This window comes from Malania oleifera, chromosome 5 (genome assembly GCF_029873635.1).
Source record: "Malania oleifera isolate guangnan ecotype guangnan chromosome 5, ASM2987363v1, whole genome shotgun sequence".
NCBI lineage: Eukaryota > Viridiplantae > Streptophyta > Magnoliopsida > Santalales > Ximeniaceae > Malania > Malania oleifera.
Genome location: NC_080421.1, coordinates 10,812,326 through 10,839,805, shown reverse-complemented (window position 1 = coordinate 10,839,805; position 27,480 = coordinate 10,812,326). Strand labels below are relative to the sequence as shown.

Genomic DNA, 27,480 nt, shown 5'->3' with positions numbered 1-27,480 from the left:
ATGGAGTATGTTAATATTGGGGATATGAAGTTAAGGAATTGAGTTATAATATGATAGTACTAGTCGATGCTTAGGCTATTACCTTTCTAATGGATTCTCGTAATTGTTTTTCAGGCTGGAATGTGGAAAACACACGCAAACTCGAAACAATCTGAAACAAGTAATGCAATCACTTAACGTTGAACAATACTGAAATTAACAATCAACCACAATAAAAGGAAAGTAATAAATCAAACACAACACAAAATTTTATGTCGTTTGGCAATTTGCCTATGTCCATGAGAGCAAGTGGCTATTTTTCACTATCGCTTGTGAAGCTTGTCACCAAACTCATCAAACAACGGTTACAAATATTGATTTAGTATTAACTATATGCGTGCAGAAGACATATACTATAACTAAAACACTTATGTAGCGATCCCCTGGAGGAAAATCCTCCAAAATGTCCCAATTTATTGATCTTCGATTCAAATTTGTGACTTACACCAAATGAAATCGTCGACGATTTCAGCAAACTGCTGACGGTTTGATGCCAAGAGTGTTCCCACTACAGACTGAAACCATTGATGATTTGATGTCGAGAGCAATATATCAATGGTTTGATCTTGCAACTAGCCTTCTTGTTCTTTGCATCACTATGCTTTCCCCGGTACATGAGTTCCACTCAAATATGAGCCACATCTCGAATAAATAATCTTTTTTTTTAGGCATTGACACCATACACCAATTTCTTCACATCATTCTCATCATGTCATCCTTCTTTCAAGTCTAATAAAGTTTGACAAGCAAAGAAAGGTATTTTTTTTTATGAAGCTTTGGACTCTTCCGTTCGTGCATAATTGGAGAGAGTCATACGATTCAAATCAGACTATTATATTATGGAGAAATCAAGTCTAGAAGAGTTTTGCTACACTGGTTTGTGTGCTAAGCCATAAACCGCAGAGGGCTTGACTCTCCTTAAAGAGAGCGAGACATCCATGCCTCAGTTTATTTGTGAATCGTGTTTATTTTTGTATTTTTATTTATGTTTAAGTTTATTTATTTATTTTTTAAGATTAAATTTCCTAACAATTTTTAAGGAGAATTAAAATATGGAGCCTACAGTTAAGAAACTAAATGAAAATGTTGGAGATCTCAAAAATCTTTTTTCGATTTAAAGGAGCCCATTTTAAGAGATGAAAAGGCAAGGTACTCTTTTACTTTAGTCTCCTCAAAGTTGCTAATGTTCTCACCGAGAAGGATTCGGAAAAATTGATACCAAAAACATAAATGAAGATGAGTTGGTCGATCACCACATAAAATTGTAACAATACGAAAAAATGAGTATAAATGCCGATATTACATTCTAAATTATCTAGAGCTCATTTTTCTTATTATTATGATACTACTTACACCTCCGCAAAGGAAAAATGGATCGAAGGTTTTGCAGGATAAGTATAATACCAAGGAGGCATGAGAGGAAGATGCAATTCTGCAAGAAAATGGTAATACCAACAATGGTGATACCACAAAGGTAAATTTAATTGCTTCTGAATATATTACTTTGCCTGCTGGTTTTTTTCCTAAAAACATTCAATTAAGGCCTAAGAGGATAAATATGAAAATTAATGGTAGACATCACAAAATGAATAAGAGCAACCTTAATCAAAAGAATTGGAACCGAGGACCCCCTTATAATCAAAACAAGCAAAACAACAATGTTTGTTTTGTTTGTGGCAAAAGTGGGCATATTGCTCAAATTTGCAAATTTCAGGCATGTCTGTTATAATAAATCTTGGTTCAAGGTGTATACTCCTTTTAATGAACCCAAAACTATGCTAAAAAAAAATATTTTGAGATGAGAGATTTAAGAGACGCTAATGTTATTTTAGGCATGAAAATTACAAGAACTTGTGATAGTATATTTCTTGATCAATTGGATTACATTAAAAAAATTATGAATAAATATGGCTATGATAAGCGCAAGCATGTTTCTTTTCCTTTTAATTTTTGTAATCACTTGTTTTCTTTTGAGAATGAAAATGAAGTGGTTAATCAAAATAAATATAATAGCATTATTGGTAGTCTGAGATATGCAACTGATATAACTAGACCTAACACTGCATATGCAGTAGAATACTTACTAGATTTTCAAGCAAGCCATAGCAGACATTGGAATGTTCTTGAACATGTAATGAAATATATAGTTGGTACCAAAAAGTATGACTTGTTTTTTACTAAGTATCCTGGTACTTGAAGGTTTTTGTGATTCCGATTGAAATACTTTGTCAGGTGATTTTCTCTCTAGCACTGGTTATATTTTTACTTTAGGTGGTGGTATAATTTGCTGGAAATCTAAAAAACAAATGAAAATTGCTAACTAAACTATGGAATCTAAGCTTGTTGCTTTACCATCAACTAGTGAGGAAGCAAATAGGTTGAGAAATGTGTTGTATGAAATTCCACTTTGAGAAAAACCAATGTCACCTATCCTAATTAACTGTGTTAGTACTGCTGCAATTGGTAGAGTAAATAACTGTTATTATAATAGTAAATCTAGATATATAAAAAGAAAACATGGTAATGTGAGATCATGTTTGAGTAGTGGCATTATTAATATGAGTTATATAAAATCTTATGAGAATCTTGCTGATTCATTAACTGAGGATTCGTTAAGAAGGTATTAGGTACACAGACGTCACTAAAGTAACACTTCAAGCCCACGTTGTAACGTCCCTCAATTTCTTAACATAAAATGTCATATAATAAATAAAAATGGTCAACCCGAACCCGTGGGTAGCGGAGACACCTGTCAAATACAGCAGAAAACCTAGCAGCAGTAAACATAAAATCTCAAACATCCAATCATAAAACATAATACCAGAGCTTTCTATAACATCAAAATACTGTTATGATATACAACCTCCAAAAGTCAAAATAACACTAGGATTAAATAACAAAAACTCTCGATCCTAGTTCAATACTTACCATTCTAATAGGGAAGCTCCAATCACTTAACGGCGGCTCTAGGCCGCCGGTCTCACTAGATTTCCTGAAAATCAGTTAATGTTCGGAGGTGAGACACTTCTCAGTAAGGGAAAATAAACTAAATACAGCTGTATGGCAACATGAATATTTAATGCATTTATACGTATATAGTACATTTCATAATTCCATAAACATCATCATATCGTACTGGGTAAACATATATTTTCACATCTGTCAATAATTCATATCATACATAAAATCATTTGTTATAACTGTAGTACTGAAAACAAACACAGGATGACTAGCTAGTTGGTGTCATGTATTACCCCCCATGACGGGTTATGCAGCCTGAAGGCGGGACCTGACAATGGTTGGCCGACCACTGCCGAATCAAATATGTCTGCAAGTACGATGAGCCCACCACACCCTGGTCCGGACTGCCAGGTGGACGTCCACACTCTACTGAAAGCCACATCGACTATCCATCTCCCATCCCCTCGTGGGACAGTAGCACTAATAAGGCCTCGTGCCAAAATTAACCCATAGCTACGGTACCGAGCTCCTGGTCTGAACTAAACTAACATCCTGATTGTGAAAACATATAATACATGATCATATATATAACATCATTACGGCCTCGTGCCGAAAATATAGTAATTACGGCCTCGTGCCGAAAACATAAATACGTGGCCTCGCGCCAATAACATAAATACGGCCTCGTGCCGATAACATAAATACATGGCCTTGCGCCAATAACATAAATACGACCTCGTGCCGATAACATAAATATATGGCCTCGCGCCAAAAACATAACTACAGCCTCGTGCCGATAACATAAATATATGGCCTCGCGCCAAAATTGTTTCAAGTATATATATACTGAAAATACATCATTTATCACATAATCGTCAAAACCATCACAACATAACTCATATTTTCATAATACCTGAAATCATGCTTTGTTCATAAAATCTTTCACATCATAATACATTTCACACAAAATAATATTCATGCCACACATATGCTGTGAAAAGTCATACTTCATATTCTAAAATCGTGAATTACTTGCATCTCATATATACATATACATTTTAATCATCATAGCAGTATTTTCCCAATCGTACATTTCATTCGTAATACACAATATAACATATGCTTTTCTGAAAATAAATTTACTCATAATTAATAATAATTTGTATGGAAAATTACTGCTTTAGTTTATTCCCTTACCTGACTACTGAGAAATTCCTTAGGACCCAAAATTTCACGCCCTTGGCGCTCGAAATTTAATTCCTGCAATTTACATTTTCCCTAGATTAATTAATTTATTTCTCCAAAATAATACTCATCTAGCTTTCCCTAGGCTCCATATACCTCAAATTAATATTTAAACTATTATTTAACATCCCCACTTAATTTTCTAAGTTTTTCCCGCGGGTCCCAAAATTAGACCCGCGGCACTCACCCGGGCCCTAAATTTCAGAAATCTTACTTCAGTCCTAGATGCTTAATATTTTAATATTTCTAAATTAATGCTAATTAATTAAAAATAAGCCCCTTAATAATCGCTGCACCCCAAATTTGGGGTTTTGGCCCGACACCCCCACGAGAATTCCGTCCCACTAGACTTGTAGAGAATTATCCCTAAATTCTTGTGGTAGTGTCCGTTCATCAATTGGGCTTATATTTTGCAAGAAATTAAAGAAAAAGGGGGAAATGGCTTACCCCAGGGAATACGCTTACGCCGCTCCTACCACCGATCCGCTCTGGTAGAAATGACGGCAGCGGCGAATGGAGTCTAATGGTATCTTCGGATTTTCGATCGAGCGCAAATCTGTCACGAAATCGAGGAGAGAGGGAGAGAGAACGTGAGGAGAGAGAGAGAGAGATTGCAGAGGGAGCTGCGCTGCAGCAAAAAGAAAAGAGAAGAAAAGTAAAGAAGAAGAAGAAGAAGAAGAAGTAATCCTGAAGCTTCTAGCTTCAGGATGTAATAATGTTAATAATAATAATAATAATAATAAATATATATTTAATTAATATTAATAATAATATATTTTATTAAAAAAATAAAAAAATTAATTAATTTTTTTTCCTTTTCTTTTAAATCCGATTAATTAATTAGTTAATTAATTAATTTTTTTTTTATTTTTTATTTTTTGGAAATCAATTCACTATTTTTTTTTTATATCTCTATTTTTTGGGGTTTTTACATTCTCCCCTCCTTATAAAAATTTCGTTTTCAAAATTTGTCATTCCCCTATTTTCCTTAGTGAAATACTTTCAATTTTTATTGATTACTCTCACTTATGGCTGAGGAATACCGTGGTTACAACGAGGGCTCTGGGAGATCACAACTATTCAAAATTTTCCCAAAACCATTTACATTTCAAAACTAAAAACTCTATCTATCTTACGTTACACTATATAAATAAAAACTACAATACTATTCCATTCACATGACTGGCTCAACTCTAAACTCCACTAAATAAGTGTGGATATCTCTGGCGCATCTGATCCTCTAGTTCCCAAGATGCCTCCTCAATGGCATGGTTGCGCCACATAACTTTTACCAGTGGAATCTTCTTCGTTCGTAACTCCTGTTCCTTCCAGTCAAGAATCTACACTGACACTTCCTCATAAGCTAAAGTATCGCCCAACTCCAGTGCTTCATATCTAATCACATGGGAGGGGTCTGGGACGTATTTCCTCAGCATAGAAACGTGGAATACGTCATGGATCCTAGATAGGACCGGTGGTAATGCCAAACGATAGGCAACTGGACCTACCCTCTCAAGAATCTCGAATGGTCCAATATACCTAGGGCTCAGCTTACCCTTCCTCCCAAACCTCATAACGCCCTTCAGCGGTGCCACCTTCAGGAACACGTGATCTCCTATGTCAAACTCCAATTCTCGTCGACGAGTATCAGTATAACTTTTTTGCCGGCTCTGCGCTGTCCTGATCCTGTCTCTGATAAGTCTGACTTTATCCTAAGTCTGCTGTATCAGCTCTGGCCCCAATACCTGTCTCTCACCAACCTTATCCCAGTACAATGGGGATTGGCACCTCCTGCCATACAGTGCCTCATACGGTGCCATCCCAATGCTGGCCTGGTAGCTGTTATTATACGCAAACTCAACCAGTGGCAAATACTGCATCCAACGACCTCTAAAATCCAGCACACATGCTCGCAGCATATCCTCCAAAATCTGTATCGTCCTCTCTGTTTGTCCATCTGTCTGAGGATGAAAAGCTGTGTTGAACGACAACTGAGAACCCATGGCCCCTTGCAGACTCTTCTAAAAACGAGATGTAAACCGTGGGTCTCTATCTGAAACTATGGACATTGGGACGTCGTGGAGTCTAACTATCTCCTGGATGTATAACTCAGCCAATCTATCCATGGAGTAGCTAACTCTAATCGGCAAAAAGTGGGCAGTCTTCGTCAATCGATCCACCACTACCCAAATAGCGTCCTGTCCATGTAATGCTGGCGGTAATCCTGAGACGAAATCCATCGCTATATGCTCCCACTTCCACTCAGGAATGTGGAGTGCTGCAACGATCCCGCTGGTCTCTGATGCTCAGCCTTCACTTGCTGGCACGTCAAACACTGACCCACAAACTGAGCTATCTCCCTCTTCATGTTGCTCCACCAGAAGGACTTTCGGAGATCCCTGTACATTTTAGTGCTACCCGGATGTACAGTATATAGGGATCGATGTGCCTCCTCCAGAATGACTTTCTTGATCTCAGGATCGGCAGGAACATATAACCTGGTATGGAACCTCAGGGCTCCATCATCTGAAATGCTGAACTCTGGTTCCTAACAATCCTGTGCCTTTCCCATAAGCTCTACTAGTTCTGCATCATTCCTCTGAGCTGCTTTAATCCTCTCCTGTAGAGTCGGCTGCAAAACCAAGTCAGCAATGAACGCCTGGTGATCGCCCTCTACCAGCTCCACACCGAGCCTCTCCAGATCCATCTGAATCGGATGCTGAATCTCCACTACAGATACAGATGATTCCACTGATTTCCGACTCAAAGCATCAGCAACCACATTAGCCTTTCCCGGGTGGTAGCTAATAGTGCAGTCGTAATCCTTTATTAGCTCCAACCATCTCCTCTGCCTCATATTCAATTCCTTCTGCGTGAAGAAATACTTTAAACTCTTATGGTCAGTAAATATCTCACACCTACCCCCATATAGATAGTGCCTCCAAATCTTCAGCGCGTAAATAACCGCCGCCAACTCCAGATAGTGGGTAGGGTAGTTCTTCTCATATTCTTTCAACTGTCGTGAGGCATAGGCTATCACTCTCCCCCGCTGCATCAACACGTATCCGAGCCTTTTATGGGACGCATCACTGTAAATTACGAACCCCTCTTCTCCTGAAGGAATCGTCAACACAGGCACAGTGATGAGTCGCTGCTTTAACTCCTGAAAGCTCTGTTCACATTCATCAGACCACTCAAACTTCGCTCCTTTCCTGGTCAATCTAGTCAACGGGCCTGACAATCGAGAAAAGCCCTCAACAAACCTGCAGTAGTACCATCCAATCCCAGGAAACTCCTGATCTCATACACGTTCTTTGGTTGTACCCAGTCAACTATTGCCTCAATTTTACTCGGATCAACAGAAATACCACCCTTGGATATAACGTGTCCAAGGAAGGTAACCTGTTCCAGCCAAAACTCACACTTCTTGAGCTTCGCATATAGCTTCTTCTCTCGCAACACCTGCAACACTATACTCAGATGCTCCTCATGCTCCTCTGGACTCTTCGAATACACCAGTATATCATCAATAAATACTACCACAAACCGATCCATAAACACTGCAGGAGCATTCGTCAACCCAAACGGCATAACTAGAAATTCATAGTGACCATACCGTGTTCTGAATGCCGTCTTCGGAACATCTTCTGCCTTGACTTTCACCTGATGGTACCCGGAGCGTAAATCTATCTTTGAAAAGATCTGTGTCCCTTGTAATTGGTCAAACAAATCATCAATACGCGGGAGCGGGTATTTATTCTTGATAGTTACTTTATTTATTTCTCGATAGTCGATGCACAATCTCATCGAGCCATCCTTCTTCCTCACAAACAAAACCGGTGCTCCCCAGGGTGACATACTGGGCCGAATGAACCCCTTATCTAATAGCTCCTGCAACTGCTCTTTCAATTCTTTCAGCTCTGTCGGTGCCATTTTATATAGCGCCTTCGAAATCGGCGCTATCCCCGGAACCAGATCAATAACAAACTCTACCTCACGATCAGGAGGTAGTCTCGGCAAATCATCGGGAAATACATCAGGAAAATCCCTCGCCACTGGAATATCCTCCACCCTCAGTTCCCCTTCTGATACAGCCTTCACATAGGCTAAATATCCCTGACAACCTTCTGGTAGCAATCTACACGCCTGAATAGCAAATAATAACTGAGGTGGGGTGCGCACACGAGATCCCACGAATCTGTACTCCTATCCCTCTGGAGGTCTAAACACTACCAATCTCTGATGGCAATCAATGCTAGCATAGTGAGCAGCTAGCCAATCCATGCCCAATATTACCTCAAACCCATGCATGTCTAAAACCACCAGATTAGCTAACAAATACCTCCCTTGAATATCCACTAGACACGAGTACCTTCCTACATACCCCTATGGTCCCAGTTGGCGTAGCAACAGACAAACTAATTTCTAACTGCTGAGGCTCAAACCCACACAATTTAACATAATCCCAACGATAAATGATTGCGTCGCCCCAGAATCAAACAATACAGTAGCTTTAAATGACAGTATTGGAACAGTACCTGTCACCACATCTCCTGCTGTCTCAGCATCTCCCGGCGTCAAAGCGAAAACTCTGGCTGGGGCCGTATTCCTCTGCTGGCCTCCTCGTGGTGCCTGGTAACCTCCTGGTGCAGGTCTCTGTGTCGGACACTCCCTCATCATATGTCCTGACTCCTCGCACCTATAGCAGACACCTCGCCCAGCACGACACTCTCCCAGGTGTCTCTTCCCGCAATATGGGCAAGCTGGAGATGGCTGCATACCCTGGAAACCATGATTCCCGGTCTTCTGTCTCTGGTTCTTATAATAGCCACCTCTCTTCCACGCGGCACGGCCAACTCCCTGCTGGAAACCAGAAGGTATGGATCTCTTCTTCTGCCTCTGCTCCTCAGCCTCCAATTGCTCTCTAATCTCTGCTATAGTGGCTCTATCCACTAGTTCAGTAAAATCCTACAACTTCAGAATCGATACCTGCTCATAAATTTCTCTCCTCAAGCCTCTTTCAAACTGTCGTACCTTCTTTGCCTCATCTGGAATAATGTACGAGGCGAAGCGAGATAGCTCGATGAACCTCGCTGCGTACTGCTTTACTGACAGCTGTCCTTACTTCAGATTCAGGAACTCCGTAATCTTAGCCTCCCTAGAAGAGGCTGGAAAATACCTGTCGAAGAATATCTCTCTAAATCGCTCCCAAGTCATCTCTACAGGTATAGTCCTCTGCTGCTCTAATACTCTCATCGCCGACCACCACCTCTCGGCCTCTCCAATCAGTCTATAGGTGGCAAACAGCACCTTCTGCTCCTCTGAACACTGCAGCACTGCAAATATTTTCTCCATCTCCTACACCCAATTCTCAGCGACTGCAGGATCCGTTCCCCCTGAGAAAGCTGGAGGATTCATCTTTATGAACTTCTCGATCGTACAACCGTGGCCTACAGACGGACCACCCTGCTCCCTCGAACTCCTGGCAATTTCTACCATAACCTGCTGTGCTACACTGTATAAGACTGCATCTGAAACACTACCCGCAGTGCCTGAGGGTCCAGCACCCTCGCTCCCACTAGCATGGGCACTATTGCCACCAAGGTCCATCCTGAAAAACATGTAACTTAACTCAAAACCTCATTCTCTATATATATCACTCAACTCATATGGTATATTTTCCTAATTAACTCGTCACTCTTGATCTTAATTCAAGATTCAATCCTGCAACCTAGATACCCAACCCGACGATAGTTTACAATGAATTTCCTGAAATAGTCACCCTAGGAAAATCATACAAACCACCACGAAAGTCCTGCATCTAGACTACAAAACCAGACCTCAAATCCTTTTATCCTATACTCTGGTATTATTACTGCTGCACTCTAGATTCTACAGAACCTAGTATCCTAGGCTCTGATACCAAATGTAACGTCCCTCAATTTCTTAACATAAAATATCACATAATAAATAAAATGGTCAACCCGAACCCGTGGTTAGCGGGGACACCTGTCAAATACAGCGGAAAACCTAGCAGCAGTAAAAATCAAATCTCAAACATCCAATCATAAAACATAATACCAGAGCATTCTATACATTCTCACATACATCAAAATATCTCTAGGGTTAAACACAAAATAACTCTGACCCTATTACAAAATCATACCCTTCTCACAGGGTAATCTCACTAGCTTAACGGCGGCCCTAACCCGTCGGTCTCTCAGGGGCTCCTGAAAAATTAATTAATTTTGGGGGTGAGACACTTCTCAGTAAGGGAAAATAAATTAAGTACAGCTGTGTGGCAACATGAATATTTAATGCATTTATACGTACACAGTACATTTCATAATTCTATAAACATCATCATATCGTACTGGGTAAACATATATTTTCACAACTGTTAATAAATCATAACATACATAAAATCATCTATTATAACTATAGTACTAAAAACAAACCCAGGATGACTAGTTAGCTGGTGTCATGTATTACCCCCCATGATGGGTTGTGCAGCCCGAAAGCGGGACCCGACAATGGCTGGCCGACCACTGTCGAATCAAATATGTCTATAAGTACAATGAGCTCGCCACACCCTGGTCCGGACTGCCAGGTGGACGTCCACACTCTACTGAAAGCCACATCGACTATCCATCTCCCATCCCCTCGTGGGACGGTAGCACTAATAAGGCCTCGTGCCAAAATTAACCCATAGCAACGGTACCGAGCTCCTGGTCTGAACTAAACTAACATCCTGGTTGTGAAAACATATAATACATGATCATACGTAACATCATTACGGCCTCGTGCCGAAAACATAGATACGGTCTCGTGCTGAAATCATACATATGGCCTCGCGCCAAAATCATAGTAAATATGGTCTCGCGCCAATAATATAAATACGGCCTCGTGTCGATAGCATAAATACGGCCTCATGCCCATAACATAAATACATGGCCTCGCGCCAATAACATAAATACGGCCTCGTGCCGATAACATAAATATATGGCTTTGCGCCAAAAACATAAATACGGTCTCGTGCCAATAACATAAATATATGGCCTCGCGCCAAAATTGTTTCAGGTATATATATACTGAAAATACATCATTTATCACATAATCGTCAAAACCATCACAACATAACTCATATTTTCATAATACCTAAAATCATGCTTTGTTCATAAAATCTTTCACATCATAATACATTTCACATAAAATAATACTCATGCCACACATATGCTGTTAAAAGTCATACTTCATATTCTAAAATCGTGAATTCCTTACATCTCATACATACATATACATTTTAATCATCATAGCAGTATTTTCCCAATCGTACATTTCATTCGTAATACACAATATAACATATGCTTTTCTGAAAATAAATTTACTCATAATCAATAATAATTTGTATGGAAAATTACTGCTTTAGTTTATTCCCTTACCTGACTATTGAGAAATTCCTTAGGACCCAAAATTTCACGCCCTTGGCGCCCGAAATCTAATTCCTGCAATTTACATTTTTTCCATATTAATTAATCTATTTCTTAAAAATAATACCCATCTAGCCTTCCTTAGGCTCCATATACCTCAAATTAATATTTAAACTATTATTTAATATCCCTACTTAATTTTTCAAATTTTGCCTACGGATCCCAAAATTACACCCGCGGCACTCACCCGAGCCCTAAATTTCAGAAATCTTACTTCAGTCCTAGATGCTTAATATTTTAGCATTTCTAAATTAATGCTAATTAATTAAAAATAAACCCCTTAATAATCGCCGCACCCCAAATTTGGAGTTTTGGCCCGACACCCCCACGAGAATTCCATCCCACTAGACTTGTAGAGAATCATCCCTAGATTCTCGTGGTGGTGTCCGTTCGTCAATTGGGCTTATATTTTGCAAGAAATTAAAGAAAAAGGGAAAAATGGCTTACCCCAGGGAATACGCTTACGCCGCTCCTACCACCGATCCGCTCCGGTAGAAATGACGGCAGCGGCGAATGGAGTCCAGTGGTGTTTTTGGATTTTCGATCGGGCGACAATCCGTCAAGAAATCGAAGAGAGAGGGAGAGAGAGAGATTGCAGGTTGCAGGTTGTAGGAAATAAAATAAAGAAAATAGAAAGTAAAGAAGAAGAAGAAGAAGAAGAAAAAGTAACTTTGAATCTCCTGAAGCTTGCTAAAGCTTCAGGAGGATAATAATAATAATAATAATAATAATAATAATAATAATAATATATTTAATTAATATTAATAATAATATATTTTATTAATAAAATAAAAATAAATTTTAATTAATTTTTTTTCTTTTTCTTTTAAATTCGATTAATTAATTAATTTTTTTTTAATTTTTTAATTTTTTAATGTTTTATTTTTTTTTGAAAATCAATCCACTAATCTTTTATATCTCTTTTTGGGGTTTTTATAGCCTCTGCTCCTCTAGGTTTTTCACTACTGACCACCATCGCTCAGCCTCTCCTGTTAGTTTAAATGTCACATACTGAACTTTCTATTCATCAGTGCAATGCAGTACTGTCAGAATCTTTTCAATCTCTTGCATCCAATTTTCTATCATAATCGAATCGGCACTCCCCGAAAAAGTCGGAGGATTCATCCGAGTGAACTGCTCTATGGTGCATCCCTGGTCTACTGGCGGCAACCTTGCTCCCTAGAACTTCGTGTTATCTCTGTCATCACCTGCTGAGCCACGCTACGTAGGACTTGATCTGAATCACTGGCACCTGAGCTGGAAGCCCCCACATGACCACTACCTCCCGCGTTATTATTCCCAGGGTCCATCATGAAAATAGAATAGAACAATCTTAGGATTTCATTATCTTATTGTGAAGGTTACTATTATATAACTAAGAAAACAATTAAGCATTTCACCTCTTCATTGTAAGCATCAATACACAACTCAGACGCAAAACCGTCGATGGTTTTTACCTGCCACACAAAACCATCGACGGTTTGGCCCCAAATCCCTCACCTATCCTCTTCTTATATATAGATATATACTTATCCATCTTAAGGGCCAAACCTCTAAACCACAAAATTCCAACCTATCCAACCAACTAATGTCTCAAGTTTCGGTCTCTCTGCTTAGAAACAAAAATCATCAATGGTTTGCCATAATTTTCCTAAAATCATCGTCGCAGGAAAATTACAGAAGATCTTCGATGGATTTCTACTCCCAGGCTTCGAAACCAAAACCCAAGATTCTATCTAGCTTCCAATCATGACATGCTAGTTTCCTAATCTACCCATGCCCTATTGTTATCCATTGAAGTCTGCAAAACCTAACAACCTAGGCTCTGATACCAAAATTTTGATGACCTAAAAATTTTACTATTTTATTATTTAGTTCTTTTTATTTTTTGCATGAAATTCGGATACCATATATAAACCACCTGACCCCAAGTGGGTTATCGGGTACGACTTTCCATAAGCTATATTACAATACAACGGAAGCATAATATACATACATCCCATATACAATATATACCAGAGTACTAATACCATCATAATACAAAAGTATCTCTCTCCCAAAACCACTTATATAACCCAAGGAACATAAACATATCTATACACAAATAAAGCAACAGTGTCTCACTGGCACTAACTTCAATCCCCAAAACCACTAATCCTGCCCAGAGCTCTCTAAGCTCGTCTCTCTGGATTTCTTGAAATGTTAAAATATTAAGGAGTGAGACACCTCCCAATAAGATGGAATAAATTATTGTCAATGTGTGGCAATATGAGTTTGAATGAATCAAAACACATTCATTTGATAAATATTTTAACTGAGTAATCATGAAATATGTACTCATATCCATATATATATATATATACACACACACACACACACACATTTGCGACCATGTATTTTCTCAAAAATATGTATGTGCTCAATACGTTTTCCTGGGTTCGAAACCCAACATGTCTGTAAACGTAGTTTCATTATGTCTGTAATAAGGAACCAACTTGAGTAGACATCCATATATCACCGTCATATAATCACCCCATACAACCGGGTTATGCAATCCGAAGGCGGGACTTAGCCATGGTTGTCCCAACAGGCTAAATCAAAACATTTCTCGTCTATAGTACAATTGGCCCACCGCAGCCTGGTCCGGACCTAAGGGCGGTCAACAACTCTCCGCAAGCCCAATCGAATTCCAATACCAACACTCTCCCCGAGAAGTGTGGTTGCACTGACTCATTTCCTAGTAACGATATCGTGCTCTCAAGTGCATCACTGGTCCATCAGGGTTCTCATTTCCACAATTTCCACAATAATCTCAATATCAAAAATATCATGTCTGTATAAATCACATTTCTTGGTATCAAAATATCATGTCTGTATTTTCAATATTTCTCATAAGCCAGTATAAATCACATTCTATCATAAAATATTCCCACATATTAAATATAAAATCATATTCTACCATTTTGCAATATCTGCCACTATAAATCACAGTCTATCATAAAATATACCCACATGGTAAATATGCTGTAACAAAACCAATACTCATGCCACACAAATTTTTAAGTAATATTTCATAAATTAATAATTGCCCAGATAAATATATGATATTCCAAAACTAGTATTTTCAAATGCCGGGTACGTTAGAAAATTCTTACATTAATATTATCATTTTCTCATGCTTTAAATTAATCAACTAATTCCCAAAATGTTTGACATAATTTATTCCACTTACCTGTTTCATGAAGAAATGCTTGTAAGGATCCTAGAATAATGCCTGCGGCGTTCGCACAACCCCATGTATCCATATACCCTAATAATTTAATCAGCTTAACCCCAAGATAAATACAATTTAAACATTCCTAGGCCCACACACTTCCATTGACCAATTAAAACCTAAAAACAACAGATATAATTCATTTCCTTAACTCAACCTTGGAGTGGTGCCTACGATTCTCAAAAAACAAATCTGCTCTAATTAAAATGATGAGGGTTGAACCTAGGACCTTGTGGTAGTGTCCAATTGTCAATTCGGGTAAGATTTGAGGGAGAAAATGAAGAGAGAGAGAGAGAGAGAGAGAGAGAGAGAGAGAGGAATGAGTTTTAACTAAAAAAATGAATTGAAACCTATTTATAGGTTTTGGACCTAGAGCAAAACCATCGACAGTTTCCCAAACCATCAACAGTTTGGTTTTTAACCATACCCTATTTCTACCATTTTATCGTTACTCAATTGCAGTAACTCAAAATCATTGACGGTTTTCTGAACTCCACCCAAACCATCCACGGTTTGACCTATGCCAAACCAAATTTCCTTTTTCTTTATTATTTTTATTCTTATTATTTTCCAGGTCTCCACAACGCCTATCTTGAGGGGGTGTAAAAAGGAAGTCATGTAGTTGTACGAGTTTCCTTGAAAAGCGTTGATGGTTGTTGCATAGCCTATCAACGGTTACATAGACGGTTATTGCATAGCCTATCGACGGTTACATCGACGGTTTCAAACATAAAAATTTTCAAAAGGAAACCGTCGACAGTGTACTGAAACTGTCGAGGATTTTGTTTGGTGCTGATACAATCGAGGATCTTCTTATTTGAATATTGTTTGATATCTAATAGCCTAAGATTCTCTTGTTATATTATTTGAATGTTTGTTGATATCTAATAGCCTAGGATCTTCTTGTTATGTATTTGAATATTTTTTAATTTGTAACTAGCATACTCTGTACAATTCCTATATATAGGACATCTTCATATCAATGAAAGTATTCTACAAATTCTATATTTTGTGCCTATAAATAGTTTCTTCTTTTGGGCATTGGCACCATACACCAATTTCTTTACATCATTCTCATAATGTCATCCTTCTTTCAAGTCTAAGAGAGTTTGACGACCAAAGAAAAGTTTTTTTTTTTTTTTTTTGGTGGAACTTTGGACTCTTCCATTTATGCAGAATCAGAGAGAGTCATACAAGTCAATCGGACAATAGTATCTTGGGAAAGACAAGCATTGAGGAGTTCTACTGCACCAATTTGTGAGCTAAGTCGTAAACCGCAAAGGGCTTGAATCTCCCTAAAGAGAGCGAGACATTCGTGTTTCTACCTATTTGTAAATCATATTTATATTTGTATTTATGTGTTTAAGTTTCATATTTTTTTTTATATTAAATTTCCTAACAGTAAACAATCTTGATTAAAATAACTACACCCCTTTTAGTGAATTTTCATTGGATGAATCATCTTGATTTTTGTTGATTATGCGCCTATCAGTGCCAAGGCTTCTTTTGTTTGTTGGCATTTCAATAGACTCTCAAGCTTAGGTTATTTTTTTTTAAACTTAATCCTTTCACAAAAACAATTAAATCAAATTTGAATCGATCGTAAATGTTGTGAATGATTCGTAATTTTGACCTTTAAAAAATAAATTAATAAATATTGTTTAATTTCTATTTTTTTTTTAATTATTTTTGAGGGTGGAGGTGGCAAATGATGCGTGATATGAATAAATATTAGTATAATGAAATTGGGGGTAGTCATTTTCTAACTTATGTATTCTATATTATAAATTCATAAATTTTTTGTATGACCATTTGTTTAGCGACATAGCAACACATCTTCCAACATAAGTTGTTAAATTCTTATTATAAACTCTCTTTTTTTCTTAAAAATAGGGTTGCAAATTAGTCGAACTGAGTCAAGTTACAGCATGCTCAGGCTAAGTTAAGCAAAGTGGGAGCTTAAATTGGTTCAAACTTAGAAAGTCGAGTTCGAGCTCAGAAAGTCGGGCTCGAACTTGGATTTAGATTAAAAATATTGGCTCAAACTCGAGCTTGGACTCAACTCATTTGCAGGCTCGAATTCAAGCTGGAGCTCAAACTCGGGCTAAAATTTTATAAATGACATAATAATAATAATAATAATAATAGTTTCATCCACCTATTTTGTTTGGGTTGAGATTTATGTCTTTTTCCTCAAGCGATTGAGACAGTATTGATTTCTTGGGATTAGGCTAATTTAATGAGTCTATTAGCGAACTCAATGTTGAGCCCCTTGATGAGCCTAAAAAGTAAGCCCAAGCCTACTATCAAGTCGCTCACAAGTTGAAATGAGACAATGAGTCAAACCCGATTGTGCTCACGCTTGAGTTGTTTATAAACCGAACCTAAAATTTGGAGTTGAGACTCACTCATGTAGATAATAAATGAGCCCAGACAAACCCTTACCAAGTTGAACTCCCGAACCACTCAAGAGCAATTTAATTCATTTGCAACCTTACTTAAAAATATACATTCCGTAAACCAAACGTAACCTAACATTCATTGCAATTAATCATTCATCATTTTTTTTATACCAATTGAAACATTAATTTTTAGCCGACCAAACTAACAACATAAAATTATTTATTTATTTATTTATTTTTATATAATGTCTCAGATCCAATATGTCCTGCCCCAATCTCTCAAAGTTCAAACACAAGACACCTAATGTATAAGCCCTCATCTCTAATCACCCTAGAAAAACAAACTAACAAATCAATTTTTTTTTTATATGCTTACTTATTTGTTTACACTTGAATATATTAATACTTGTGGTTATATTTTTCACAATTGGGTTCGAAAGCACCAAAAGTGGAAAGAAACAACACGTGTTAGGCTAGCCACTAATGACCCAATTGGAAATTAGGTGTGCATTTACATGCTATCAACAAGAAGCACATCACATTTTTATTTTATAGTTGTTCATTTAAATAAATATTTACGCGAGTTGTGATTGGAGTGCCAGATGTCCGTTTTGAGGGTAATGTGGGTGTAATTTAGAAAAAATGAAATTACTGGAGTAGCCATAACATTCAAGAAAATGACGCGGGTACCCCTTGGGAAGACTAGTATGAACCACAAGGGCACATGGCTAAAAATAGAAAGGCCGTCCACCTAAGCTAAGGAGACTTGTGCGGTGAAGGGAGAGAGAGAGAGAGAGAGAATTGAGAATGGAGGGCATTTGCCTGATGTTGCTATTATGATGCAGCGTCCTTTCCCTCTCTTGCCTGTGAGGATCCTCCTAGTTGCCTTCCCCTCGCAGGTCTCTTTCTCTCTCTCCCTCCTCTCCTTCTCTCTCCTCAAGGACAAAAAAAGAAGAGCAATAAATTTAGTGCTTGTATGCACATTGTTCATCTTATGTTGGATGATTTTTATTTTTGTTTTTGTAAGTGGTAATTTGCTTTCACGTTTAGGTTTCTTAATCAATCGCATTATATATCCAGTATATCGAGAAATGTATTTCGATAATATTTTTCAACTAGAAATAAAGATAAATTTTACATCCTGTGTTCAATTAAATACCACTTGAAATGCATTTCTTTGATCAATCACTCATTTCTCTTTCTTGATTCCATGTATATATATGCATGCATGCATGCAGGGGCCATATATATCATTTGGAGGAGCAACGGGGTTTTCTTCGGCGTACAAGCGTCATTTGATCCTTATATCTAACTGATCTCAGTTAGAAGTACGCCTCCAACTCTCAATCATAATGGAATCATTCTTTGAGAGTGTAACCCCGGATTCTCCCCCTGACTCATCATCGTCATCGTCATCGTCATCCTCTTCTTCCTCCGCATCATCATCATCATCATCATCATCACCACCACCACCATCATCGTCATCTTCACCACCACCACCATCATCGTCGTCGTCATCGGTGCCGCCTCCATCTCCACAAACGCCATCCTCATCGCCACCACCGGCAACACCACCGCCCAAAGCCTCGCCGCCACCGGCCTCCCCGCCCCCAACGAATGCATCTCCTCCGCCACCTTCGCCCTCGGATTCGGACTCTTCACCTCCACCGCCAGATTCCTCAACGTCCCCACCCCCTCCCCAGTCATCGAATGTGCCACCTCCTCCAAATAATTCCAACTCTCCGTCGCCGCCGCCGCCACCGCCCCCACCGCCACCACCTCCACCGCCCCCACCATCATCACATTCGCCGCCACACCGAAGCCCACCGGCAGTGTCTCACGGTCATAATAGTTCTTCGCCATCATCGTCGTCATCGGAATCATTACCACTCATAATAGGAGTTGCGGCTGGTGGAGGATTCCTATTGCTTGTGATGATAGCCATAGTCTTCGCATGTGTTTCTCGATCAAAGAAAAAGAGAAGGCCTCACGATCAGATGCAATACTACAGGGATCATTCCCAAGGAGCAAAAGGTGCTTTATGTTTTGGAGTACGGAATTTTTATCTTGAATTTACGTAAATATAATTGTATTAATTTTCTTCTACATCTACACAAATCCAATTTGAAGTTTCCAAATCCTAGTTACAAGCACTACCTTATATAATTGAACTTATAATTAAATAATTAATTGATTATATATCTTAGTTTTTCCTAGAATACAATATTTTTTTTTTGTCTTAAATATATCTTAATTATGTATGTTACAACTTAGAAACACGAAGTCATATTATAAATTGAAATTTGGTAAATTTAAATATGTTATAATGAAGAAAAATATAAACTTTATTTAAGCCGAGGCAATTTTAAATTTATAATTTCAAAATCTTCTATTTTTAAAGATTAATTTCAAATCATATCTATTGTCAATTAAAGACTTAAACATCACTTTTCCCCTCCAAAAACTTTTACCTCCTTCCATTAATTTGAAATTAAAATAATTTGTAATAAATAAATATTTATTTTTTATACATATTTGTACAATTTTTGAAAATCTTCACATACCCATAAATTTCAAAATTTATTTGCAAATATCTTGTGTGCCTTTTGTTGCATCATTACTAACATAGAAAATTAAAATAGGTTAAGAATAATTTTTTATTTTTAAATAATTTTTTATCTTGTTTTAGAAGTTCAAATTATAAAAATTAAAAGTAAAACGAAAAATGTAGACGAACTATGTATAATAGGTCCAAATCTTTATAAAATTAATTAGATCATTTTATTCTTATAGTTTATTAAAATTTAAACAATTATACTTGATAATATTCTACATTGGATCGAAATATAGAAATTGTCTTCATTATTATTGTGATTGAATACATACATATATATATATATACAATTAATTTTTCAAACTATTCTCAAATTATTAAATAAAGACCAATTAGTTAATTGGCATTAGCTTAATTGCAAATTTGCTTTGCACTTACTCTGTACTTCTCGAAATTTAAATTTCACCCCAGCAATTAGCCTAATTATGCAAACGGCACATGCACGCAGCTAGCGAATATTACAACAGTTCCCAACACATGGACCACATCGTAAAGATTCCGCCGCCGCCAGGCGGAGCCTGGTCGTCGGGGCCGCCGACGCACACGATGAGCAGCGGCGAGCGAAGCTCCAACTACTCGGGCCCCTACCACCCGCCGTTGCCGCCGCCGCACCCGACCGTCGCTCTGGGCTTCAACAAGAGCACCTTCACGTACGACGAGCTCGCGGCGGCAACCGGCGGATTCTCGCAGTCGAATATGCTGGGGCAGGGCGGGTTTGGGTACGTCCACAAGGGGGTGCTACCCACGGGCAAGGATATCGCAGTGAAGAGCTTGAAATCGGGCAGTGGGCAGGGGGAGAGAGAGTTCCAGGCGGAGGTGGAGATCATCAGCCGCGTCCACCACCGCCACCTCGTGTCGTTGGTGGGGTATTGCATCGCCGGAAGCCAGAGGCTGTTGATTTATGAATTTGTTCCCAATAATACCCTTGAATTCCATCTCCATGGTATGTGCTCTGTTTTCCCAATTCAGTTCATTCACGTAGTAATTAATTAATTAAAGCTTTTGTGCTCTGTTTGGTACAAAGGAAAATGAGGGTTCGTTTTGGAAAATTAACTTTTATTTTTCTACTTTTTCAAAATGTTTCATAATTTTGCAACTTAAACATTGAAAAATGTTTTAGCTAGGAAAATTTCACATAAATATTAGGAAATTTTAAATTAATAATATATTTGTTTTACATAATTAATATTGCTAATTAGTTATGCAAAACAGTACTCATAAAATGTTATACTGGCCAAACTTGCAGGAAAGGGACGTCCCACCATGGATTGGCCCACAAGGCTGCGCATAGCTCTGGGATCTGCCAGAGGGCTTGCTTACCTTCATGAAGATTGTAAGTCTCATTATTCACTAAAACTTATTTGTTAGCTACTTGGAATTCAGTCATCCCCTAACTCGACTCATTCAATTCTATTCGAGTTCAAGCCGAGTACAATTTGACTGTTCCTATCTCTATTTCTTTTCATAATGAATCTGTTCTGTTTACTGCACGTATGCAGGCCATCCCCGCATTATCCACCGTGACATCAAAGCTGCCAATATTCTCCTTGACTATAATTTCGAAGCCAAGGTTTGTAGCCTTTGTGAAATGCATATTATATATATTGGCTAGCTAGCTTGGGCTAGGAAAATATTGATGATGTTGAAATGGTGGTGAACTATAAATGCAGGTAGCTGATTTTGGATTGGCAAAGCTATCCACAGACACCAACACTCATGTTTCAACCAGAGTCATGGGAACATTTGGGTAAAAGACTCAATTAAGCCCTACTCATCTTATGAAGCAATTCTCTAGGCAGATACTTATGAAGTCTCTAATTTCCATATATTCAAGTGGAAACGTACTTTACTTTTCTTTTTGATTCTGAACCCACTTACCGGAAATACTTTTCACTATTATAAAACACAATTAAGCATAAGAAATGAACAAAAATTTGGTTGGAAATATGTTGATTTAGGGCTTTGGGAAAATACAGGTACTTGGCGCCAGAGTACGCAGCGAGCGGAAAGCTAACTGAGAAATCTGATGTTTTCTCCTTTGGTGTTATGTTGCTGGAAATGATAACTGGAAAACGCCCTGTCGATCCCACCGATGATGATATGGATGACTGCTTGGTGGAATGGGTATGCATGAGTCCCAATTTCATTAGTAAACAATCTATTTACTTGGCTGCATTACATTTGTGACATGTTTGGATTACAAAATGAAATAGGATAGAAAACGAATAGAATGAAAATTTGAATAGGGAACCTGATGAATTTCTCAAGTGAAATATTCAATGCTCATCCCTTCCAACTCCTTTTCATTTCTATTTTCATTTACCAAACATACAGTTCGTCCTTTAACATATCAAATTAAATGCTATATATTGTGTTTGGGGCTGGCTTAGTTACTTGTTTTCGCATATGATCGAACAGGCTCGACCGCTTCTTTTGCGTGCGATGGAAGATGGAAACTATTCGGGAGTCGTGGATCCACGCTTGGAGAACAATTACGACACCCACGAGATGGGATGCATGATAGGATGTGCTTCTGCAGCCATTAGGCACTCTGCCAGGAGGCGTCCTAAAATGAGCCAGGTATGATATTTGAAGCCTAATTAATATTGTTACAATTTCTCTGTGTCACTCCTAATATTATCCATTGTTTACAAGTGATTCCTAGGCAATTTTTATTGCTGTGAAATGATTCTTATCGATAATTGATTAAGCAGTTGTTAATTAGTGCTTATCACATGGAAACTTGATATGGATACTTAAATGAACTCAAAGTGGTCAATCTGTGATGTTATTTCAAGCTAGTAATTAATTGTAATAATACGAAATTTTGGATGGAATGGAATGATGAACTATATACCGTATATGTGAAACAGATTGTGCGTGCATTGGAGGGCGATGTTTCATTGGACGATTTACACGAAGGGGTGAAACCCGGTCATAGCGCGTTCTTTGGCTCGAATGGCAGTGGTGACTTTGATGCAAATGGATATAATGCAGAGATGAGGAAGCTTAGGAATGCTGGAATTTCAAGCCAGGAATTCACGAGCAGCGAGTATGGGCGCTCCGGTGAGCAAACCCGTTTTTCTCCGAGCATGAACTCGAAAGAAATGAGCCTGAATGGGGGCCAGAGGCACATCATTTGAGCAAGTCAAGTCCTGAAAATTTTAAAAAAGTTGAAAAAAAAAATGATGAAGAAGAAGAAGAAGAAGAAGAAGAGAGGATCATGGATCATAGTTGAGCAAATGAGTTTCAAGGCTTTATAATTATTGGGGCTATGTTTCTAACTCCTAACATGACTTTCTGTGGCAAATGCATTAACCAGTGTGCAAACTTGAGTTATTTTGAGCAGTGGGCAGCTCCAATTGTTCAGGCTCTTGAACAAATATACTACTGAAGGTGTTAATGGCATCTGCCTTGGATCCATTATGAAACTGCATATTAATTAATCCCATTTTTTGTAACAATGTTCATAAATGGAAATTTAATTCGTTGGAGATCCATTGGATTAATATATAGAGACTTGTAATCTCACTCATATATTATATATGATATATGACAAAGCATGTACTGGAGGAGTTTAAAAGAGCTTGTATACTTGGTGTTGTATGAAATATATGTTGTTTACAGTTAGTAGAAAAATGGTTTAATTTGAAGGCTTATTTATGCTAATTTTCTATGGACATCATATGTTGTTTGGAACTCCGCATATTTAAATTGAGTTTCTTAATCTTGGGAAGGATTTGGATTTGGATTTGGATTTGTTTGGATTCTTGTACAATTTTTGTCCAAAAAGTTCATACTAATTTAAATTCAAGACCTAAAATTCATACCCAAGATGTAATTTAAGATCTTTTGTATAGTTTGAGTAATGAGATTCTAAATTTGCTTTTCCTTTCTACATAATTGCATTAATTTTTAGGCAAAGTAAGTTACATAGTTACATATGTGCAAATATTCTAATTATAAGATTAATTACTTCATTGTAGTATGATTTCAAATGAGTTGCATTAATTAATTAATGGTAAAAGTTAACCAAGAAGTTAAATGGTTTGAGAGGTCAAGGGGGGACACCTATTTTGACACCCATTTATGACTCATGTATGTGTGTATTTGCTAAACCCATTTATTTATTATGGATAGGAGTGAGTTAATGGGTTTGGGTTATAATTGTCATTTCAAATCTTGACTTAAACTTCAATTTGCATTCGAGTCAGTCCCACAAAAATTAACATGAAAATTGAATTATCCTTGTAACAATATTCTTCAGCAACAACGCAATCCCAAACATTTGATTTTTACTTTTTGCTAAATCCCTAAAAATTGACAAAATAAGAATTCAAAACAATATAACAAGTAATAATAATACTAAGGAGTCCCTTAATTTTCAATTATTAACATAATCCTTATAAGACAAGGATAAAAATTGGAAACCATCACAAGCATAAATTATTTACATCTCTTTTTCACCATAGAAATAAAAATAAAAAGACAAAAATAATACTGAATTCTCCTTTGACTCCTTTCTTGCAATAAAAAATCTATTGTCCCTAAAAATTGGTTGGGTTAATTGGATTGATCGCGACCTTGAACAATTGCAAGAGAAAAAGGAAAAGAAGGCTTGGGAGGACCTGGAGCGTATTCTGAAGGATTACTCCGATGCCTAATTTAGGGAAATACGAGGATTGAATTTAGCAATAGTATGAAATGGGTCAAAAGAAAGATGCCTTACCTCTCCTTGGAATGTCCTTTTTATAGGTGTTGAAGTTCTCGCCCCCCACCCCATTCATAACTCATTGACATGGAATCAATGAGATGGGGTCACATTATTCCCCTATCTTTAACTAATTGATGTCGTTAATTGCATTTGACCCTTGATATTGGTGACTCCCATTATAGTCCCTAGTAAGTCAACACTAGAATTCTATGCTATATCAGTTGCCTCCCACTCTCGAGCCACAAAATTCAATTCCTCGCTTGGGAGTGATTTTGATTTCTATTGGGTTGCAGATGAGTCAACAAGTTAGCAAACTCAAGTTAGCTTGTGGTTCAACCCAAGCCATATTGGAAAGCACTGGGTCGTCGAGTCGTTTGTGGAGCTTTAAGTCATTGAGTCACATTCTTGAGCTATGAGCCGATTCTTAGAACAGCAAGCTGCCAAACCAATTTCTGGATCCCCAAGCCATTGAGCTGATTTCATAAGCCCCAAGTTGTCATGCCATTTTCATGAGCCCCCAAACTAATTTTATGAGCCTCGAGTTGATTGGCCTTATTAATGGCTCAATTTGAGCCGATTGACTCACATGCTAGCCCTATTTGAGCCAATTGTTTCAAATTTTAGCTTCATCCGAGCCAAATAAGGGATATCCAAACTATTTAGCTCATTATTCAAGTTGTCTTGAATATTTGAGTTATTTATGTGTATGTGAGAGAGAGAGAGAGATGTTTTATTTTTGGCCTTTTGCCGAGCAACTTTTGGGCGAGCAACCTTTCGCTAATCAAATTTTGGTTAAGCAACTCTTGGCCGAACAACTCTTCGTCAAGCAGTTATCGGCCAGGGAGCTTTTGACCAAGCATCTTTTGGCCAAGCAACCTTTGGTTGTGCAGCTCTTAGTTGAATAGCTTTATATTCCTTTTGAATATAATTCTTTGAATGTGAATCAGGCACAAATGTTTAGGTAACATTAGTAACATATGTGTAAATATTCAAATTATAATATTAATTACGTAAATGTATGATTTCAAATAAGTTGCATTAGTTAATTAATGTTAAAAGTTAACCAAGAAGTTAAATGCATTGAGGGGTCAAGTGGGGATACCCATTTTGGCCCATTTAATCTTTGCATGTGACGCCCCGAAACCCGCCAAGTGGGGCTCGGGTGCCACGTGTTCCAATCACCTGTATTTGATACCATAATTAACATGCACGCAGCAGAACACAAATAAATAACCTCAAATAAATACCAGAGTTCTATATAACAACTCAAAAACAAATATTACAACATCCAAATATTTGTATCCACAACCAGCATTTAAAACATAACCCAGTACAAATATATATCTGTATATATATACCAATATCTCACAATACCTAAAAAAAAACCACCAAATACAATCCCAGCCTAGGCCTTCAAACCCGGTCTCCAGAAGAACCTGAAAAATTGTTAATCCATTAGGGTGAGACACTTCTCAGTAAGGGTGGAATAAATTATAACAGTGTGTGACACATGAGTTTTAATATCTACATATAAAAATAAACTGCTTCTTACATAATATCAATAACAATTGAGAAAATGTACCATTAATAACATCCCCGACATCTAATATCATACACACATCCAATATGCACAAGTACATAATTTTTATGTAGGCGAAAGTCCCCAAAGATAGGGAAGATTACTCGTTCATACAAGTTGCTTCCCTCTGCTCTGATACTAAGAACTACCTACCAGAGCACTCACCTTTCTCAATAAGCCCTCAGGTGAAGTATTATCTCGCCGCCAGTACACACATCTTTATTATTTTAAAGGCGAAGGTTTCCGAGGATCAGGATGTCTACCCACGCATACAAGTGGCATCCCTTTACACTGATACCAAGAAACTACCTAGCAGAGCACTCGCCTTTCTCAGTAAGCCCCCGGTGGTATATTTACCTCGCCGCATGCACACACATGCATTCACAATATGCTATATCATTATTATTATGCTATAATAAAATTCACATGCGCACAACACATCCACACAGGAATCATGCAACTTATACTTCATCTTCCAATGTCCTCAGTACGTGACCCACACAGAGCAACTGCGTACATGTTAGTACGTGGCCCACACAGGCACCTATGTACTTCTTATCTACACGTGGCCCACACAGACACCACTACCCACACAGGGTACATAACATGGCCCACACATGCGCCATTATCCACACAGGATATAACGTGGCCCACACAAGCGCCACTACCCACACAGGGTACATAACATGGCCCACACAGGCTCTATTATCCACATAGGATATAATGTGGCCCACACAGGCACTACTCTAGCTTTCGCAACACGTGGCCCACATAGGCACCACTATTCACTAGTATCCAATCCCTATGACCTACCCGTCGTACATAAGTAGAACAAGCTCCTCGACCTGCCAACGTCATATCATGATTTATATTTAGGCAACATAACAACCTCCTCATGCCAATGTTATATTGAGATGCATACGAATAACCAAACCAGTTAGTTCACACAGACGCATCAATGCATTTCCACATAGGAATCCAACAGATCAATTCATTTCCCACATAATATCCCAACAGATCAATACATTTCCATACAGGAGTCAAACATAACAATTCATTCATCATGTCATAATCATTCCAAACACCCCCACATGCAAACCCAAATACCACAAAAATTCATATTTAATTTATTAGAAAGAAATTGTTCTTATGCCACACGGTT

General features: G+C 37.9%; 1 protein-coding gene across 1 annotated transcript; it reads left to right on the top strand.

Annotated features, from left to right (window-relative positions):
• Positions 1 to 8,999: 8,999 nt before the first annotated feature.
• Positions 9,000 to 23,694, top strand: LOC131155833 (proline-rich receptor-like protein kinase PERK4). The gene is made up of 11 exons (XM_058109279.1): positions 9,000 to 9,122; positions 18,257 to 18,310; positions 18,734 to 19,155; positions 19,234 to 19,454; positions 20,474 to 20,968; positions 21,272 to 21,358; positions 21,525 to 21,595; positions 21,696 to 21,772; positions 22,002 to 22,149; positions 22,444 to 22,605; positions 22,899 to 23,694. The coding sequence occupies exons 1-11, from the start codon at positions 9,000 to 9,002 to the stop codon at positions 23,166 to 23,168; spliced, it is 2,130 nt and encodes a 709-aa protein (XP_057965262.1). The 3' UTR covers positions 23,169 to 23,694.
• Positions 23,695 to 27,480: the final 3,786 nt, after the last annotated feature.